The following is a 21,748-nucleotide window of genomic DNA, read 5'->3' on the forward strand; positions in this document are numbered from 1 at the left end:
TGCTGCCCGGCAAAGACAGTCCATCTGGTCAGACTTCTCTCAATACATTAAAAGTCCTCTGTGGCTATTTGGGTTGTGCTTTTCCTAATTTTGAGATGGCGACATCAAACGTATCCTAGATTAAAAGCATCTTTTCAAGAAGAAGAAGAAGATGAAAATCAGCAGCTAGTGCCACAAAGCAGCTTCTCTTTGTATGACTTGCCACAGCAATTATGAAGGAGGATGTAAGTTAGTAAGGAGTACATCTATGTGTATTACCTCTTTTTCCTGTTCAGCTTAGAGAACTTGCTGAATGTACATATATATTTGCATAAACCAAAACTTGTTTTACTTATTTTCCTCATGGATAGGGTTACTCTGTGTGGTATAAGCATACCCAAGGATAGACAGGCCTTCTGAAGATACACTAAGCGTCCCAAAAACATTGGTGTGTTCCTGAAATAAACTAGATTTCTCTAGAATAGAACTAAAAATATCCGAAATGAGATTCAGACAAGACATTAAATGACCACAAAAAATGTGAAATGGCTCTAAAGAGACACACTGGCTCTAAAGCGATTTAAAAAATGATCTAAATTGAATCCAAACAACCTATAAAGATGCAAAAATAGCCCCCTAACCCTAACCCAGAAAACAATCATTAATTTATGCAAAACAATCAAGATTTCACATAAAAATCATTACAGAGCAACAAGCTGGCCAAATTAAGACAGAAAAAGATACAAAATTACTTCAGAAAGGCATAGAATAGCTCAAATAGATGCCAAATAACCATAATGATACACAATATGACCCTAAACAAACCCAAAATGAGAAAAAAACAGTGTAAGATGCGCATCCCAAAATCACATCTATGAACAATGCAGGAGGACCATGTGCAAGCCCATGCCTAATGATGCATGAGTGCACTGTTAGTACTGTTACAGCTAATGTACATGTACATATTACTGAGATCCAATGCAGTGCAAGAAAGTGAAGAACATAGCTGCTAAGCCCAACCCAGAGACAGCTTGTTCAGCGATTTCATTCACAGTGACTTGTAGCTCTGAGCGGCTTGTTGAATGGTAGTCGAGTATACTTTACTTTGTCACTCTTCCCATGTGAACAGTCTCAAAATCTGCATTTAACATTTACTATGGAACTGGGACACCACTAAGCAAGAGGGAAGATAGCTTCAGGCTGGCTATATTTGCCTCCAAGCATTGATCACTGGTTTTTAAATATTAAGTTTGCTGATTTTTGGCTCGGGTTATTATTTCTGTGGTTTCTTTATGGCATCTTTTATTTGAAAAACAGCATCTGTGCAGTGAGATTATAACTAGAAAGATCAAAATTATCTAATATGTTTGTATATCATAGACCAGTAATGGGCATATCTAGAAGAGGGGCATGGGATTGCACCAACCCAGCCCATTTATGTACACTGAGTATGTCATTGATGTTTGTGATGGGGATATGTGCTAAGCGCTGGAGAGATTGTATATCCAGTTGAATGTCTCCCTCTAGTGGATAAAAACTATATTGCATGACCTTAGCAATTGCAAATGTTCTCCAGTCACACCTGAGCTCACACAGTCCTGCCACGCTGCTCACACATGTCTTTGTCATGATCATTATCTGTTTTCATATCAGCCTTGAGCCAGTTTGAGATTACCATGGTCTCAGAATACCCAGTGTTACTCAAACTGTACTTTGCACAGCCAAAAATTGGGTTAAATGAAGACCCAAGAGGCCTTCTGCTTGCATAAACTAGCGAGAACTCAGCAGCTCAGTAGGAAAGAATTAAAGTATTTGCAAAACTTATCTTCGAGCACAGCAGAGGGGGAGCCCCAGGCGCTGTCACCTTCACTCCTGACTCACAAAGAGATGTTGCAAAAACTAAACTCTGTCAAGCTGCTTTAATGCACATCTATAATTACTGTCTCTCTAACAGAAACTCTTTTGACCTGACTTCTCAGGACAGCCAGTGGGGAGAGATTTGGACAGATGTTGCCTTTTGCTTGTCATTGCTAGATGGCGGCAGTCGGTGTCAAGGTTGCAAAGTCACGGCTTCCTGTCACTCACTGGAACATCGAGTACGGAGAGGTTGAGGCAGCAGTATATAAATAATGAAGTTCACGATGCCCCAGAAGAAAACAGACTACCTTTATCCCATCATGCATTATTCATTACATTTCTTCCCACTCCAAGGCAGCGAGAATGCATTAATGTTAAGGCTGTAATTGTAACCTCGAAAAACTCCCAAAAAAAACACCAAAAGAAAATTACAACAGGACTAAGGCTTCTAGAGGAACCAGAGAAACTATGATTTTACACACAGAGTCAAATTTCACAATAATTCTTTTATTAAAAAAAATTTTTCATTTATGTTTTTTAAAAGTGAGCATAAGGTGGATGTGACAACAAAAGGCAGAAAAATGTAAGCCTATAATAAAACACTGTGCTGTGTGATACTTGGAGGTAATAGTAGATGGTGATGAAGCATGCATGGTAACAGCTCGATGCTAGCCCAACAGATACTTTGTGTCCCTCCTCTACGTTCAGTAACTCAAACATATGCTAGAAAAAATCTCTGAACCTTTTATGTTGACCATCATGTCACATTTAAACAATCGAAGCTGACCCAAGTAAGGGCTTTAGAGACAGACACATCCAAAAAACAACAACAACAACAAACAGTTTCATCAAAATACATAAAAAGCTGTTTTGTTGTGTTAACTAATTACTGTGAAAAGTACAAATCCTGTAAACTAGAAGCAATTAAAATAAAAAATAAAGCATTTGCAGTCCTACAAAAAGCAAAATAGTTTTGTCCAAAACTCACAAAGTGATTGGATGAGATTCACCTTCAGGCTGCTGACAAACTGCAAACCAGCAACAGGATGAATGAAACAAAGCTGAAAAGGCTTCAGGCTTCCCTGCACATGTGTGGCAGCAGATTTGTGGCATAATAAGGAAAATGTTGTGGAGAAACTACTGTAATGCAAAGACTAATTTCACCTTTCATTTATTAGAAAAATAAATGACTCCTCCCTCTAGTTTTTACCTACATGTCAAGCTGACAGTTTATGTCAAAATTATCACGGAAGCAGTGAAGCAATGGGAGAATGGTAATAGTAAGAGTTACAACAAAAACATGTGTGTTCTTTAAGGATGATGTTATGGTTAGATCAGCTGAAACTGGCTGGCAGTGAGTCACTTGCAGGCTTACTGTAATTCATGGACTGAATATAAAAAAAATGCAGCTTAAGGCTCTGACAAAGCTCAATGGCCTTAAATCTGCATAGCTTTCTAGTCGCGCATATGTGGCAACTCAGCTAAATTCAAGCTGAGTTCCAAGTCTTAATGAGTACAACACGATATTCATTTTGTAGATGAAGGGTTAGTAACTGTGCAAAAGTCTTAAGCTACTACTCATTTCTGTATATTTTGCTTCCAAGGAGCCATTTTCAGAGGAATCTTTTCTTTTTTTTATTTGTGAAGCTACTTATCATTCAAGCATATTTTTTAAAAAAGGCCGTAACTGGATGAGCAAGTGTTGTGTCTACACATAACAGAACCCATTTTAAATTGTATCTTTTATCATTATTTGTTCCCTCTTAATAAAATCATAAAAGTAGTATTGTCAGTAACAGTAAATTTTTCACAAGTCTCTACCCTATTGTATTTTTAAAGAAAACCTAAATGGTAACTATGCCCACCTTTAATATACCGACAAACCTCCATCCTGTAAATCCATCCAAGCCGGTGGTGTCTATATCCAGCATGACAGAGCCAGTAGAGCGGTAGTTAAATGACACTGAGGACTGTGATGAGATGTCACTACTTATTTGGAAAATTCAGTTGCTTCTAAGATGTTCGCATATGGCACCTTTAAGGGAAATGTCAACTTGGGCGAACATAGTCTTGTTTTTTGAGTGTGTGTGTGTGTGTGTGTGTGTGTGTGTGTGTGTGTGTGTGTGTGTGTGTGTGTGTGTGTGTGTGTGTGTGTGTGTGTGTGTACTTGTTTAAATGTCTTTGTGAGGACCAAAAATTGACATGCCACTATATTTGTGGGGACCAACAGTTACTTGTGGGGTTCAAATGTTGGCCCTCACAAATTTGAAGGTATTTTTGAGGCTGAAAATGTGGCTTTAAGAGTTAGGGTTAGGTTATGTTTATGTTTAGGGCAAGGGGTAGGATTAGGCATGTATTTCTAATGGTTAGGGTTAGGCTAACGGGCTAGGGAAATCACTATGTCAATTATTTGATGCCATCACTAAGATGTAAAAACGAGTGAGAGTGTGTGTTTGTACCAAAATCAACAATATCTGCATGTAATCACATTATGGCACAAATGTAACTCCATAAGTTTTTATGTCTTCTTTTAAAAGAGCAACTGGCAAACATGGACCTGAAAAACAGACAAACTTCATCAGCAGAAATCCTTTGCAAGCTGTGTGGGACAGTAAACAGTCAACAAGTGGTTAAACTCAATAATCAGATATGCTTCCTCGGGACATGAGTCTTGTAAGCTCTCCAAAAAAACAGGAGGAAAAGGAAAACCATGTTGGAAAAACAACATCAGCTTTGGCAGAACACAAACCAGCCTACAGCTGGGAACAGAAACTACTTTTCCATGTAAATATCCAACAGCTTAGTACGATCCTCCAAAATATCACCATTCCCTGCCAAAACCTCTTCAACTTACTCCTAGAACACTTTAAAAAAGAACAACTACCGCTCCTATGTTTCAGTTTGAACAATTAACATATACATACACATACATACATTCAAACTGACAAAGCTGCACACCAATGAAGTATGTATACAGTGCACCAATAAGTGTGGTTTAGGTGCCTGAGGCAGGGTCAGCATTCACTGAAACTAGGTTTGTGCTCCAGAGGAAGTTAACTGTGGTGAACTTCTGGCAACAGCTTGCAGAACTGACAGACCGAGTAGCATTTATTTGGATTGCAAATAACTGTGCATTACGTGCAGAGTAGCATTCAACCCCTTGATCTCCACTGCCGCGGGCTTCTGAACTCACTGTGGTGTAAACAGGGTACTTTTTTTTAATAGAACAAGCTGTGGCAGGTTACACAGATGACATATTAGATCACTAACTTGGCAGATAGAGAGAACATGACTGAAGTCATTTCAAATCAGCTTCACATTCCTCGGTTGTCCTCAAAAACAGCAGCAAACAAAAAAGTTCTGTTTTTAGTTATTTCCTGTTTTTGGTTTCCCACCAACTACTGACAGTCTTCAGTAGTACGATCTCTTCTGTGCTCGGCAGCTTGGCATACTACGAAAGAGTGAACTAAAAAGCACCTTTCAAAACACTCAAGGTCACCAAAACAGCTGAGTTCAAAAATACCCATCAAGTCAAAACCATATTTACAATATTTAAAAATAACTAAGAACAGCTGATTGAACAGGTGAGTGTGAGAGACAGACAGAGGCAATTAATGTTGCAAAGACAGAAGGATCAGGACCTTGTAGTTTTACTGATGTGCACGGTGTTATTTTCGATGTGCGAAATGAAAGCATACTATCCAAGGATGACACCCAGACTCTATATCTGAAAGAGAGGAAGAAACTAAGGAGTTGTCAACAGAAAATGAAAAACTATTACATTTAGATAAAGTGAATTTGGTGCCAATGAGGAAAATCTCACTTTTATTGATGTTTTATTAGAGAAGATTGCAATAAAACAAAGATTTGATTTCCTGGAGGTAAACACTGAGGGCAGTGGGTGGGATAGTGGTAGTAGAGTTAGTAGATAGGTAGAGCTGGGTGTCATCAGCATAACCATGAATGTCAGATGTCTATTCATATTAATGTACAGAATTCACCTGCTTGCTGCTACTACTGCACATTCACCCAGTGTATATACTATATGTATGTATATATATATATATATATAATGTTCTTCCTCTACACCCCCCCCCCCCCAATTTTTGCACATGTCGAGGAGCGTGTCAGGCTACATTTCACTGTATGTTATACTTGTATAACTATGCATGTGACAAATAAAGAACCTTGAACCTTGAACCTTGAAACTGATATGACCAAGAGGAAGTAGATAGTAGATAGATTACAAATAAAAGAGGGCCCAGGAGAGATCCCTGGGGGACTACAGTATAACTGGAAATTAATTTAGCAATTCTGAGTTGAATGAACTGAGTGTGGCCAGAGAAATGAAATCTGTGGGCCACAAAACAAAAACAAAAAAGCCAAAGAAAATAAACAAACATAAACTGAGCTGAAAGAGCTTAAATGCTCTGTTGAGCTGAGTGTGTTATCAATTACAGCAGCTCAAAAGAAGACTAGAAATTACATGTATTTTCCATTGCTGACGAGGACACTGTCTTCTCTCTGTTTCCTCCTGCAAATCAGAAGCTGGTGTATATTCACAGTTTACAAGCACAGAAGCACAATAACTTTCTTCCATAATCATCTTTTAAAAACCTCCACCTTCTTACACTGGATTAGTCATTTGACAAACAATTACAGTCGTTCACACTCCAGCGGCCAGCAGCACCACACCATTTCACAGTCAAGCACGCTCTAATCCACTTTGCTCTAATTACGAGGCCACCATCAGAGAGGTGCCTGGAAAATGAGTTATGCCTCTCATAAATACAGCTAATCAACATATAAAGTAACTTTGTGCTCACCAGGTTAGCTCATAGGTTGAAAGGACGATCTACTTCCTTTTTATTAGTTTACTCTAAATAAGGTCCACAGACATAATCAAAAGAAAGCTCTGAAATTCAAGTTACTATATACGTCATTTCCAACTAGTGCAGAACACAAAATAAGCTTATGGAAGAGGACATTGCATCACCCCCAACCCACCCCCTCTTATTTGGCTTTCCATACATCTGATAAAATCAAGACTTAAATATAAAGTGTGTAGATTACAGTAGATTGGAGATTTCAGTCAAATAAGTTCTGTTTTCTTACCCTTTGCAATTCAAGTGTATAATCCCAGCTACAGCGGCCGCTGTAGGACAAACAACTCTGGTCCCCGGTTCATCTTTAGTGAACGTAGGCTATCAGTCCGATGTTTACCTCAGCTGTCAATGTGCGTTCACATATTTACTCCGGAAGAGGCTGTAAAACTTTGTGAAAGGAGCCGATATGAGCTGAGGAGTCAATGAAACTCACTCATGTCTGATGGCAGTGATACTGAGGTGACTTGCTGAGACTATCCTGAACCTTTCCATCGGTAAGCACTGCTATTTTTGCTGCTGTTAGTCTCTAATGCTGTTAGCATTACTGAAACTCTCATTGAAATGGGTCTAACGTTGTTGGACTTAATGAATAAACTCTGATAACATGTCAGATTGCAATCAAACTCTTTATCAGAGGGAAAAGATGGTTTTTAGGACCTTCAAGCCTAACATTAGCTGGTATAATGTCAGCTCACAACCACCTGTTTTTATCGCATAAAGTAATTGCGACAATGAAACTGTTTTGTGTGTTAGAGGCCTGACTTGATGCTTGAGATGAAGAGGAAGAGGATGAGGTGGAAATGAGGGAGGAGAGAGCAGTTGAGGAGAAGAAAGACATAATGAGAAAGAGATTTTTTTTATTATTTACTTGTGTATGTTTAGGCAATTTTGGGTCATATTTTCATCCTTTTTGATCTAATTAATTACATCTTTGTGTTTGAACATATATTCTGCTTGCAATGGTCTTTTAAGACTGTTGTCCTGGAAATCTAACCTCTGTTGCTCTAGAGGAGCTTGGTCATAAAAATCTGACAATGTAATGCTGATGTCATCATGGCCGGGCTACATTTATTTAACACAAACCAAGAGCAGTTTGAAAGATGTGGCTATGGTCTAACGATGAGATGTGTTCGTTTGCATCATGGGTCGTTTTAAAGTCGAAACGTACCACAGAAATATTGATCTACAAAAATCTGATAATTTATTATTTAATTTAATGTATATCTGCAGATTCTGTTTGACAGAAGTCACTCAAGGAGCATGAAGTTAGTGAATAAGCGCTTGAACTTTAATCAAAGCCAGAAGTGTTGCAGTGATGGCAAACAACCAAATGGTGGCAGCAGAAATGTAGAAAATACTACATCTCACGGTTTCTCATTAGAGAGAAAAGAGCAGGCCTCTGATTCATGATGCATTTTACGAGTTTTTAATGACTTAACAAGTTAACTAGATTCAAAAGCAACACAACTTAAATTAACAGGACCTTTGCAGCCGCTACGTGTTCAGAATGTGACAGTTGCAACAATCCAGCGTGAAAGGAGCCGCTCTGTTAACAAAAGAAGAAAATAAGGGAAAAAAAGCAGACATCTGGGAGTGTTTACTTTGAAAAAACAAAAATAATAAATGAAGAGAGAGAGGCTTTGTTCCTTTTACTGAAATCAAGCCACAAAGCAAAACCGTATAAGAGCATTAGCGGTCATGATCCTAAATCCCCCGGCTGTTATTGGCTGGGTGCTTATTTACATAAGGTGTAGCGGGCACAGCACTGGAGAAACAGGACAGGCCAGTGGGCACAGATGACACAGTGCAGTGACGTCACAGCGAGTGTGTGTAGAGTTGTGGAGGATTTTTTTTTTTTTTACTTTTGGCACAGAGTCAGTCACCAAAGAGGCCGCCGCCGTCCTGCTGTGTGCTCCAATCAGATTATGAGGTCCAGTGTCCTGATAAAGGTGCCAATTCACACACGCACAAAATTTAAATACACATATCCGAGCGTCACATCGCCTCTAGGCTGTGGCCACTAATCAAACAGGTGTGTGTACTATACGTGTGCGCCCACGGATCTGTTCTCACTATTTTTAGAAGCACCTCTCGCAGCAAAGGTAGTTTGTTTTTACCTAACAAGCAGCAGGTGACATTTGAAAAGGTTGCGATAGCAGGCAGGAGGCCCGACTGGAACCCTTTGGAAAATATTAGCAACCACACACCAACTTCACACCACCTCCTTTTACACTTTAAGACACTTTTTTTTTTTAAACATTGTTGACTCCTCGACTTCCTCTTGTTCAACCGAAGAAATGCACCGAAGCTGAAAAGAATGGAGGGTGATGCTGATGGCTCACAGGCCACAGACAGAAAAAAAGATGGAGGAGAGATAAGAAGCACCACACTGTTATTATTGGGCCTCACACTGAGTTCTCCTGCTGAGAGTGTGCGCGGCACTCAGATAAGAGTATGACTCATGCATACCTTCACATAAGTACAGACTCCAGAACTTGTGCTACTCAAATTAGAATTCCACGTTCTGTCCGTTTCCTGTGCTTGTTAAGCTGCTGTTTACAAAGTGGAGGCTTTTTTTTTCGCCTTAGAGCGTTTTATTTTTGTACTTCTGCAGCTTTCCTCCATATATACAAGCAAAGGCGGTGGCATTGCCACCATGATCGCTCCACAAATGCTAGGGAGGGGTGCTATCCTGGGTAGCACAGCTTAAAATATGGCCTTTCCTACATTTTTCTCCCCTCATTCTCACTCTCTGCCAACCCTACTGTTACCCATCGTCCTTCAGTCCGACTCGCTCCGCTTCTCATTCACTAATCCTCTCCCTCCTTCCTTCATTTTCTCTTCACTTTCTTCTGGTTATCAGCCCTGTGTTCCAGCTGAAGGAACAGACTGTTCAGGTAGCATTTGAAGAGCATTTTGAGCCCCGGTCTGATAGAAAGACTTAAGAGAGCATCGTCACTGAGGCTGAGCTGAAGCTGCTGCCGCACATGCTGAAGCAGTCACTGAGGTAGCACGAATCCAGCAGAAGAAAATGATCACACATATTCTGGATCATCATGCTGCCATTCCAGTGTGGTCTCAAGCAAAAACTGGTCACCTCGGCCTCCAAGAAAATGTGACAAGTCTTTCAAGAGTTAAAGTAGTCCTGTGTGAATCACAAATTTCGTGCAACCCTAGATCATGCTCACAAATAAAATGGATTTTCCTCAATTAGGAAGTTTGAACATTTCAGATATTCACAGTTTGAGTCCAGCTGGGAACCAAAATGCTTAAAATGCAGTCTCACCAGATGGTGGACAATCTTAGTGTTATAAAATCATGTCGGGAAGGTGTAAATTGGTAAAAGATGCACATTATCCTGACCAGGAAAGGTCAGCTCTATTAAAGGCAACAGTGGGGGGTTGTCGGTGGATTGTCTGAGGACAACAGCAGGAATGCCTTTGAGGAAAAGTATGCATTGTTGTAGCACAGAGTTGAACAAAACAACAGAAGCATACCTTTTGTGTTTTAGGTTTTATATAACTGTGCTAGTGACTGTTTGATCAAGGATATTTCCAGCATTGTAAAAGCATTGAGATAAGGATTCGTGAAGCAAAACCAAACCAAGAAAAGATGGATACTAAATAAAATAAACAAAATATAATTTTAAAAAAGTAAAAAGGCAACGATAATCCACTCTATAATACAGCCTACGACCCAAAACATACAGCATAAATTTAACACACTGAAACCAAAATAAATAAAAAAGAAAGGTTGATTTATTTAAAAAAAATAATCACTATGTAAAATATGCTTGATATAAACTCACTCACACAATAAACTTCATTTGACCAGATTCCATTAAAATGTAACATTTTACATTGTACTTATGTAACAGAATTACATGGAAGATTGAAATGTAATCATATTACTTAGAATCAGCTTTTTGGGATTAAACTTTTTTTCCCCCAAAAGTACAAAGCTGCAAAGTAGAACAAGGACCGTCATCCTCAGCTACCAAGTTTGAGTCGGTACACAGAGACTGGACAGGAGAAGCAGCTGAAGACCGTCAAGACAACAACGGGATGCAGTAGGTTTCACAGCAACTAAAGTTTAAAAGTAAAATGCTTACGTATAGCACCTTTGAAGTCAAAAAATATACTACTACTAAACATATAAAAGAATTTTAAAAACATAAAATGTGTCATCAAAAATATCTTTGCAAATATGATTACCTAAACATTCATCTGCAAGAGCCTAGACGCACGGGATTTTTCCTTTATGTGACACATGTGATTTCTGAGCAGGCAGACTTGGATTTGCTAGTGAAAATACGAGTGGACTCATGCAAACATAATTTTGTTCTTCAGAATTTTCAGAGCTACTGGAGCTGAAAGCAGTCGATTGATCTGTCGACAAAGGCAGAGCATAGCAGAAATGTCAGTGATCCACTGGCTGCTGCTTCTTTCAAAACGTCTTCTGGAACAGTAAGGAAACTCTTTTTGTCAATACAAAAAACCTACACCACACGTGTATATACATTCTTGTGCGTGTATATACATACAAATATATACACACACGCATGTACACTACCAGTCAAAAGTTTGGACACACCTTCTCATTTAATGATTTTTCTTTATTTTTACAACTATTTACATTGTAGATTCTCACTGAAGGCATCAAAACTATGAATGAACACATATGGAATTATGTAGTCAACAAAAAAAGCGTGAAATAACTCAAAATATGTTTAATATTTTAGATTCGCCCTTTGCTTTAATTACTGCTTTGCACACTCCTGGCATTCTCCCGATAAGCTTCATAAGGTGGTTACCTGAAATGGTTTTCCAACAGTCTTGAAGGAGTTCTCAGTGATGCTGACCAATTGTTGGCCCTTTTCCCTTCACTCTGTAGTCCATCTCATCCCAAACCATCTCAGTTGGGTTTAGATTAGGTGTGTGTGGGGTCCAGGCCATCTGGTGGAGCTCTCTATCACTCACCTTCTTGGTCAAATAATCCTGGAGGTGTGTTTGGTGTCCAACTAATCGCAAACCCAATGGGATGGCATGTCGCTGCGGGAGGCTTGATGGCTTTTACGACTGCACTTGGGGACACATTCAAAGTTTTAGCAATTTTCCAGACTGACTGACCTTCAGTTATAAAAGTAATGATGGACTGTTGTTTATCTTTACTTAGCTGATTGGTTCTTGCCACAATATGAATTCTAACAGTTGTCAAACAGGGCTGTCAGCTGTGTACCAGCCTGGCTGCTGCACAACACAAAGGCAAGAAATTCCACAAATGAAAGCTGTGAAGTGAAAGCCATTTCATGTGACTACATCATGAAGTTCACTGACAGAAGGCCAAAGGTTTGCAGCACTGTCAACAAAGCAAAGGATGGCTACTTTGAGGAATCTAAAATATGAGACATATTTAGAGTTATTTATCCATTTTTTCTTTGTTACATTATTCCATATATCTTGCTTCATATAGTTAATATTTTCAGTATGTATCTACAATGTAGAAAGTAGTAAAAATAAAGAAAAAAAAACATTAAATGAGAAGGTATGTCCAAACTGGTAGTGTGTATATTATATATTTATGTCATGATGCATACTCAACCAGGTAAGTAAATCCCAAAATGCTGATTCTGTTCATCTGGACGTGGCGTTTTCAGTGGGAGAAATGTTTCGTCACTCATCCTGACTTCTTCGGTCTCAACTGACTGCAGGTTTCCCCAACCTTCTAAACAGTACATGTGCACAATAACTGAAACCTTCCCACTGAATGAACAATGGGCTGTGAGGTCAGTTCCTTGATCATTATTATGCAAACTGGCATGACCGTTGATCAACAACCACTGATCAATGCCCATGAGTACCATTCACAGAGAGTTGTAAAATGGCGACAGATGTACCCTTAGGCCCCCTCCTCGATTCAGAGATAGTCTTTCCCTTTTCACATAAATGGCCTCCTTGACTCCGCGCTCAAACCAGTGTTCCTCCCTGTCCAGGATGTGTACATCCTCATCATTGAAAGAGTGTCCTCAGGCCTCTAGGTGTAAACAGACTGCAGAGTCCTGGCTCTTCTGTGTTGTGCCATCCACTTTGCCAAAGGTTGTTTGGTTTCTTTGAGGTGGACCAATTTTTGGCACAACATGTATAGATATAATCTCTCTATATAGATATCTCTATATCTATATCTGGATATATACTGTGACTTTTCATGTGATTAAAGCATCTCGGCCTGCTGTGTTCTTGCTCTTTTAAAGAATCACAGTAAAAACTACTGCAGCCCACGAGTTGCTTTTACTTTATTAATTCTGTGTCCTGTGGACAGGTTTGTGGGGGTGGGGAGCTTGGATAGCGGTCCATCTTTTTGATAACAGACACTTTAAAAAAAAAAAAAAAAAACCTCTGAAGCTTAAATTACCAGCAAAATGCTTAGTGTTTGCAGGGTAGTTTAAAGATATGAAACATGCTGAAAAGAATCTTTAACATTCAATCCTAAAACTACAAAAAAAAAAAAAAAAGTGATAAAAAGCAGGACGGATAACGCATCTTTCATGTCGGCACTGAACATATACTGGACATAAATGTAGCAGCAGTCCAATTCTTATCATCTGCGGCCATGCAAATCCTCAAGTAGGTCAAAGAAACATCCTTTGCTTTGAGGAATTTAGGCGTGTGAAGATCTCCGTGTGTGATCTAGAGGAGTGAAATAAATGTTAGCTTTTACATAACTTACCAAGCAAAGCAGACAGGATTTTTTTCCCCCTCCATAAATTATGGATCTCTGCCTGTCTCTGTATCAGAGACATCCGACCTCCAACCAACCATCTCCTCAGCTGCTCTCCATACATGCATATGTATAACACAAGCACAGAAAAGGGAGGCAGCAGGGCTTGCGGTTTCAGCGAAGGGAAAAGGATGCTCGGCACTTCCTTTGTCAGAAATGCTTCTCTTGGCCTGAAAGTCATTTTCCCTTCCAGATAAAAGCTCGGGGATGGAAGGTGTGCTTCTGAGCAAAGCAAACGGTGATGTGAGGATTTTTTAAAAAGAACGAAAGAAAAAAAAAGTATATCGCCTGAGCAGAGCGGTCGGAAAAGAAGATAGGAGGAAAAGGCAGGATGTGATGGTGGAAGCAGAGGCAGAGGAGGCGAGATGAAGAGATGATGAGATGAAGTAAAGCCTCGCTGTCAGGCAGCAGCTGAATATGGATCTGGACGAGAAGAGTCACTCCCAACCTGATCAAACAAGTCATCAGCTTTAACTTTCAGCCTGTTCCAATAATGCTTTAAATGCTTGGCTCCTGCATTATTGAACAGCACTATATGCTACAGCAGGAGAATCGATTGCAGGCAGAAGCTCACGGCTGATCTCGTCTCTGCAGTGACTCACGTTTCATTGCTCACCCTTGTGTTGGCAGAGAGCTTAATGAGCACATTCTTGATAGCCAGGTATTATTAAAGGCTAACTCGACACATTCGTGTCATTACTAAAGCTTTAAATGTTCTCATCCAACAGCTGTCTCGCTGGACATTTCCCTCTCACTGAGGTAGAGATGCCTCTTGTTGCGATTATGATATTATCAACACAGGCTGCTTTCTGCTGCACAACATTAATGGATTTTCTGTTGGCAGTGCCAGGAAAAGAAGCACAGAGCTGAACTTTGATCACACGAGCAGCTTTGTTCTGGTGTTCAAAGGCTGTCCCGGCACGGGGAAATCCAGTTCATAGATGCACCTCATCTCGACTCGACACCAAAACCAGCATCAGGGGGGCTTTGACAGCAGCAAAGGACTTTGTATCACTGCAGACCTTTGGAGTAACTACACTGATTTCAATGCTGTGTGATGTCACTGGTTTTATTGCCAATACACACTTTTAAATGACCAGAATTCACAGCTGCTTGTATATGACTTCACAAAGAGCCAATTAAAGCAGACTTGTCATTTAATGCCACACCAATGACGGTGACCGATGAAAGGAAACTAGGCTACATGCATAAAATCTATGTGGTTAGCAACATACTATACAAATATTATACAGTAAATATGCGTTCAATGTCAGCCTGTGAATTTACAATTATGGATCTCTGAGAATGAGAAAAGAACACTATATTGTGTCCTAACACAAGTTCGGCTGGAGCCAGGTGTTGAAGGTCAAAGTTTACTGGTAACGACTGAACCATATACTGTTGGAAAGAGCAGATGCTCGAGTTTCACGTATTTGCTGATAGGTATAACAACAAGGCATAACAATAGCAGTGGCTGCTGTGATTTAAGACATGCTCGGGATGTATGGGACGAGTTTGGCCATCATATGGACATATGCTGAGCACTTGTGAACATTGTAAGCTTTTCATGTAAAAATTCTTTATTCATTTTACGCACTCTATTAAGTTAGAGTGCGTAAAATCAATGTTTTGTATAAGGTAATTGAAGCGGATGACGGATGTAATAACATAAGTTATCGCTTGCATCATTTTTGTAATATATCAGAAAATCCATCCATGCATCATCTTCTGCTTGTTCAGTTCTTGGACAATCAGACCTATTTATACAGCTGTGTTGAGTACATAAACAGTGGAAGAAATAACACTGATCCATACAGATTTGAGAAAACTTCAAAGAAATATAAAATGGTTAAAATCAGTATTACAAATTGCTAATACAAATTTCAAAGATCTTTCTTGAAGGATGACAAAAGAAGCCGTTTTTAGCAGCCGTCTGCTTTGACTGGCGATCTAACCATACAGCATGTAACAGCTGACGGATGTTTATCAGGATGGATAAGTGAAGTCTCTCACGTCGAGCCCTTCAGCTCCTAAAAATCTCTCTTTGACACCGTCACCAACAGGAGCTAAAAAGCAAAGATGCATGTAAAGGAAGCAAAGAGCCATATTGGTATGAGTAACACCCACAGACAGCTTTCACACGTCCACATCCCAGGAAATAAATAAATAATTGAAGGAATCATTCAGGGATCAGGGATTTTTTGTGTGTGTGGTTTAAAGCGGGTACTAATACATCCAGAAATAACTTCCTACTGTAGGTATTATGTTGATTACATGTGCTCACTAAAGTGCACAGCTTAGGTGTATAATGTTTTTAATCCATTCCCTCCAGTTGGTTTCAGCTTCTGGTTCAACTTTAAATTTAAAACAATCTGGGAGAGAAAAAACAAAAAGCCCACTTCGGTTAGCAAATGTAACGTGACAAAGCAGACCACGGTGACCAAACAGCTGCTCAGTGTTGCAGTTTAGCACATCAGTGTTCTAAGCACTGGTTTAGCTCACTGGATCAAGTGGGTGAAGCATGTGCTACAGCAGGAGCCTGGGTTTAATTTTGCCCCAAGCTTGTTTCCTCAACGTGTCACCCCCTCACCCTGCATGTCCCTTCTTTCTCATAAAAATAAAAAATACTGGCAGCCATTAGTGCTACCCCTCAGACACACATGGTTTCAATTTCAAAATCTTATGTGGTCTGGCGCTTAACTTATCGCATTTGCAAGTTTTTCAGAAAACTTACTGACCTTGAGGTCAAGATCAGTCGTATTCAAACTCATCCAAGATTTTTAGCAAATGCTCCTATTGTCACCTCGTTCTCAAGTTAAAGTATTCACAAACCTGGGTCCATCACGCCTACCCACCGGGGTGACCACAATCCCCCATCAGGCTTTTACAGCTGAGGGGGAAAAAGGCCAAAAATAAATCTTTAATGTCAGAGAACAGAGCCAGGCAGTGTTAATTCATCTCAGTTTATTCTTATTCACATTTAAAACATTTTCATGGCAGCACATTCTTCCAACCATACAGGCGAGACATCCTGTCCTGCAGAAAAACAAAATCCCATAAAATTCTTTTTTTTAAAAAGAAAAAAAAAAGTCTAAGGGTACGTCAGTGATTAAAAACAAAACAAAAAACATCATAAGTCATATGGAGGATAAGCAGCATTTAAAATTTTGGGGGGAAAAAAGCGTTTCCTGATAAATGTGTGTTTGTGTGTTGTAGCAGAGCGGGCCCCTGCTTCACCTTTGGATCAATCCCTATCAGTGTTAGAGGAGCTAGAGAGCCGACCAACGGCGTGTCTGCGGTCCTTTCAGTTCACTAAGCCTGACGGGGGCTTAAAAATCACATTGGAGCGAGGGGTGGAGAGATACTGAACGAAAGAGAGAGAGTACAGCTGGCAGCAGAGAGAAGGACGATTTAAAAATCTGAAACCAGAGCGGGGTTGTTTTCTAGCCTGCGTGTATTACTGCCTGCTTGTCAGAGAGTCGTCTTCTTGCTACAGACCGGGCTCACATTGTTTCTATACACAGGCTGCCTATACGTGATCCATGTGTGCCGTGTACACAGCAGCAGAAATAGAACTGCGTGTGGCTTTGCAGGGATTGTCGAGTCTCCACAGAGCCTGCTGTGTTGTTGGGAATATAAATATCAATATGTTCCCGAGGAAGCCTCCACAGAGTCTGTGCACAGCAGATGTCTGGGTAAACTGTTACCCGAAAACCACAGCATTTCTATCTGAGGACATGTGGTTAGACTCGACATAGGAAAATGGATTGACACGTTCTCTTTTAATCTCTCGCTCCCTTCATTTCATTCATCAGCTCCTATAGTCATCTGTCAGAAGATGGAAACAAGTCAAAAAAAAAAACAAAATTAGAGCATAAAACCAGAAGATAAAAACACCCAAAATGGAAAACCCCCAAACTTGTGTAAACAAAACCCTTTGCGGTGGCATCTTAACCACCTGTTCAATGTCATCGCCTGCATCCTCAGCAGATGTCTGATGTTCAGTCCAGAGGCTGGTTACCATAAGAACAAATGGGCCTCAGTTTCTTGCTGTGTGCGTTTAATGTGTATGTGCCGTCACTGGTACTGGAGGTAGTTCTTTAGTGTCTGCGGCAAGGGGAGTGTGTCAATGTGATGGATGCGCTCTCTACCCAGAGCCAGTCGAGCTACTCGTCTGCACAGGTCCATGAGGGGGAGGGGCTCCGCTGTTAGAGATAGAAGAGAGCACAGACACGGGTTAGAGTCCAAACGGGCCAAGGAACAACTTCAAAATGCTCCAGGTATAGATGACAAATCATGTCCAGAGTCATTTTAGTCACAGTTTACATTAATTTTTAAGTTTGGGCAATATTTCCTGTGAGGCAGGAAAGCATAAAGAAGCATAAACATGTAGACACATTTCATATCAAGGACAGTAAGACACTTTGCAAAACAAAACCGTAGGTCATGGTAGTAATAAACTACAAACTTTTACACCAACTAGATTTAGGACACTTAATTGACAAAAACTGAAATAGTTGGATGCTTTCAAAGTGACTAAATGACCTTTCAGTCAGAACTAAAACACTGCTGTCAAAATTAACAGCGCCTGCAATAAGAGAAAGAAAAGCCCAGCAATCAGACGACCCAACAAGCAAGCAATTTGGAACAGCGGGAAGGAAGAACCAGGCGCAGGGAGGAGCATTTGCCACTAATGGCTGAACTTTTTTGCATTTTGAACCATGCAAAACTACTCTGGTCGAACCCAAGAACAACAAGCAGGGAGCTAGGAGTGAGCATAGGTCGTCCCTTTCAAGCCTCATTAACCATTGTAAACCAGAGGGAGCAAACCCAGTGATACATGTTAACATTTGTTTCATCGTTTTGTGTCATTATAGAGCAACTGCTGCTGCAGTTAACAGACACTCAGTGACGGGTTGTCAAGTAAACACCAGGAGCTGACATTCTGTGCAGAGTGTAAAATGCTTTGTTTGATTAGGACTTTGTTAAATTATTACTGCAAAACACAAGAACACGAGGAATTTCTTTCTTCTTTTTAATGGACTGATTGCACAAAGATAATACTTAAGGAAAAAGGTTTATGAGTGTGATCATAAGGCAGATGCGACCTTGTGACCTTGCATGAATGCAACTCTGTTGTTCTGAAGTGTAAAACATCAGTCAAACTAATGTTACAGCACTCAAAATGTAGCAGCCTTTTTTGGGTGGGGGCAATCTCACGACTACTTTAATTACGTTGCATCTTCATACATGCGAATGGAAAGAGAAGCAGCTGTTAACAACATTTAAATATATACACTTGTCATCACTTCCAACAGAGTGTGCCCAGCAGAGCACGCCAACTTCCCTCCCACCAGTTTTAGAGGCAACTGATGTCTGTGCATGTCACACAGACAAGCCTCTTAAACTGCTACCCCTGTACGGATGTCAAGCTGCTCCACCTGGAAGCACCATCTGGTGAAGCAGAATTCCTGCTGCTTGGAGTCCACTTAAACACTGTGTGAAGGACATGAGGAGAGACGTTTACACCTGCATAAAAACCCAGTTACACACACACACACACACACACTCTAGTTGACGGGGGTAAATATTGAAGAAAGACACTTCCGTGAGCCAACCTGACCTGCAGGATCCACTTCAGTTACACACAATCACAACACAACAATTACTCACACACAAACACAGTTGATACTAGATTTTCTTCCCAAAGTAGATGTTTTCAGTAACCACATCCATCAGCACGAATGCTATTTCCATCTGTTCAGTCAGCTAGCTGAAACAATCTAAGGAGGGCCACAGCACACACTTACAGTCTCCATCATCTGCCATAACATTACATGGCCCATATGATCATATACAGCAGCGGTCCCCAACCCCCGGGCCTCGGACCGGTGCGTGAGTCGTTTGGTAAAGGGCCGGGAGAGTTGAGGCTCAGGTGTGAAATGTACAGTTTTAAGGGTTTTTATCGGTTTTCAGCGTTATTTTGTTATCATTTACTCGGTTTTCCTTGGTCTTTTCACGTGTGTTATGAATAAAAAAAAATTTCGGTACCGGTACTAGTTTTATTTTGTTGTATTTATCCGCGACACCTTAAAGGCCGGTCTATGAAAATATTGTCGGGCATAAACCGGTCCGTGGCGCAAAAAAGGTTGGGGATCGCTGATATACAGTATGATGTGTGAAAACGTGCCAATGATGGGATGCAGTTCTCTTTTATGTAACAAAGTTTTGGCTTTTCCTCGTGTCCCGGGCAACCGTGACAGCATGATCACAGCTGTCAAATATTAAGCTTGTTTATTAAAAAAAAACAAACAAAAAAAAAAAAGATAACATTGAGAACATCTGCCAGTGACAGGTTCTTAAGAATTAAGATGGGAATCTACACGAAACACTAAAAACACAGACTGGATCAACCCAGCCGTTGATTCAGCAAACACAGTAAAGTGGTGCAGTTTTATGTCTATGAAACTATGATCAATCCCAAATGTGCAAAGCTGACTGATTATGACACTTAGGGTGGGTGTAATATAATGGGGCCAGTTCCCGTACTTATGAAGTCATAATTAGTGTGAATGCTTGAAAAGCATTCACAGTATTGTTGTTGTAATCTTTATTATTAGTGTGAATGCTTGAAAAGCATTCACAGTATTGTTCTTCTAATCTTTATTCTATTTTATTTATTATTCTGTATTCCGTACGTTTTTTGTAATCTATCTCCTTCAAAACCGTTCAACTTAGAAAAACCATTCAAACACCGTTAGATTCCTATTCTTTTGGACATGACTGCTTCTATTTTTCTCATTTCTAACATTTATATTTTTAATTTTATTCAACTTTATTTAACAAAAATTTATAATGTATTTCAATGGAGAGACCCTTCAAATTCTCATTCAAATTCCTCCTCTTTAAACTGTATCTACTTCAACATACGTTCACATAGAGCCTCCATTCAAACTTTAAAACGAAGACAAGACATTCAACTATTCAACTTGTATTTATCTTTTCAATATCTATTATACTTTTTCTTCAGTTCCAGTTTAAGTTTCATGATGTTTTTTCACCCGTTTCAGAGTTTATAATGGGTGTGTATGGGACGGAATGTTGGGGCTAGAGTGAGACAGCTCAACTGCTAGAGTGAGAGGAGCAAAAAAATTAATCTTAAAATCTTTTTTAAAACTGCTGCTGTGTCCGCAGCGTTTGCTCTACAGGTATGATTTTACCCTCAAAACGTAGCCATCGCTGTCCTCTTTCATCCAATGTGTTTACTATTGTACTAGGTGTTATGGTTCTTTCATAAATGTCACCAATGCACAGCCTCCTCCCTCCAACTCTTCCATAGACTCTAATGTTAAAATGGCTCAGAAGGTTCGTTTGAAAATCAGAAGAGCATGGTGTCTTTACACTGTCACCACGTCCATATAATAAACTCCACAGGCATGAAAACTGAGAATTTGTTAGACTGGACATTGCTGCCGCTCACGGTGAAAGAATTTTGTCAATACGACCTATACTTTTCATTTGGGAGCGATTTGTTTAGGGCTGACGTTTCTGTTCATTTTAAGCAGCAAAAGTGAGGCGCATGTCTGTGTGCGTGTGTATGGAGCCATTGGGTGCGGTCACTATAGCAACCAGGCTCACACCTGCCTGCTTAACGAGCTCTCTCTCTCTCTCTCTGCCAAGATTCATCTTAAGCACTTCTCTTTCAACTGCTGCTGTGTCCACAGTGTTAAAGCCATCATTTTACCCTCAAATTGTCGCCATTATTGTTCTCTTTCCAACATTGTCTTTCAAAGCTCAGACTTTTACATTTTTTAAACTGTGTGGATCCAAGCGGAGGGATCACATTTTAGTCATTCAGTGATTCAAAGAATATGAACTTTTAATGTTCTTTCAGATGTTTTCTGACTCTGAATTTTCTTTTCTCAGTTCTGAGGTTTTTCTAATTTACAATTAAAACATTTTCAGCTTTTTTTCCAACTTCTTCTTCTGTGTAACCTTCAGCTTTTAGCAGTTCAGCACTTTTGTTTTCAGGTTAAATTCGGGTTTTTTTTTTATCTCATTCAAAATTTTTAACTCAAAATTCAGCAATTAATTCATTTCAGTGCATACATTCAGATTCAAGCATTCACACTGCAGTTTCTTCAGAAAATGCACTTTCTAGTTATTATTATTATTATTATTATATTTTATTCTGTATTCCGTACGTTTTTTGTAATCCTACTCCTTCAAAACCGTTCAACTTAGAAAAA

The 21,748-nt window shown here is 39.8% G+C and overlaps 1 protein-coding gene across 5 annotated transcripts in view; it reads right to left on the reverse strand.

The window, feature by feature from the left end:
* Window positions 1-16,446: 16,446 nt before the first annotated feature.
* The window catches only part of LOC113037033 (SPRY domain-containing SOCS box protein 4), a 63,016-nt gene continuing 57,714 nt past the window's right edge, over window positions 16,447-21,748 (reverse strand). For all 5 annotated transcript variants that reach the window (XM_026193747.2, XM_026193745.2, XM_026193746.2 and 2 more), the window contains one exon: window positions 16,447-17,704. In XM_026193747.2, the coding sequence (XP_026049532.1) occupies window positions 17,577-17,704 (128 nt within the window). In that variant the 3' untranslated portion in view covers window positions 16,447-17,576. The remainder of the gene's footprint in view (window positions 17,705-21,748) is intronic.

Source organism: Astatotilapia calliptera, chromosome 14 (genome assembly GCF_964374335.1).
Source record: "Astatotilapia calliptera chromosome 14, fAstCal68.1, whole genome shotgun sequence".
In the NCBI taxonomy this organism is placed as follows: domain Eukaryota; kingdom Metazoa; phylum Chordata; class Actinopteri; order Cichliformes; family Cichlidae; genus Astatotilapia; species Astatotilapia calliptera.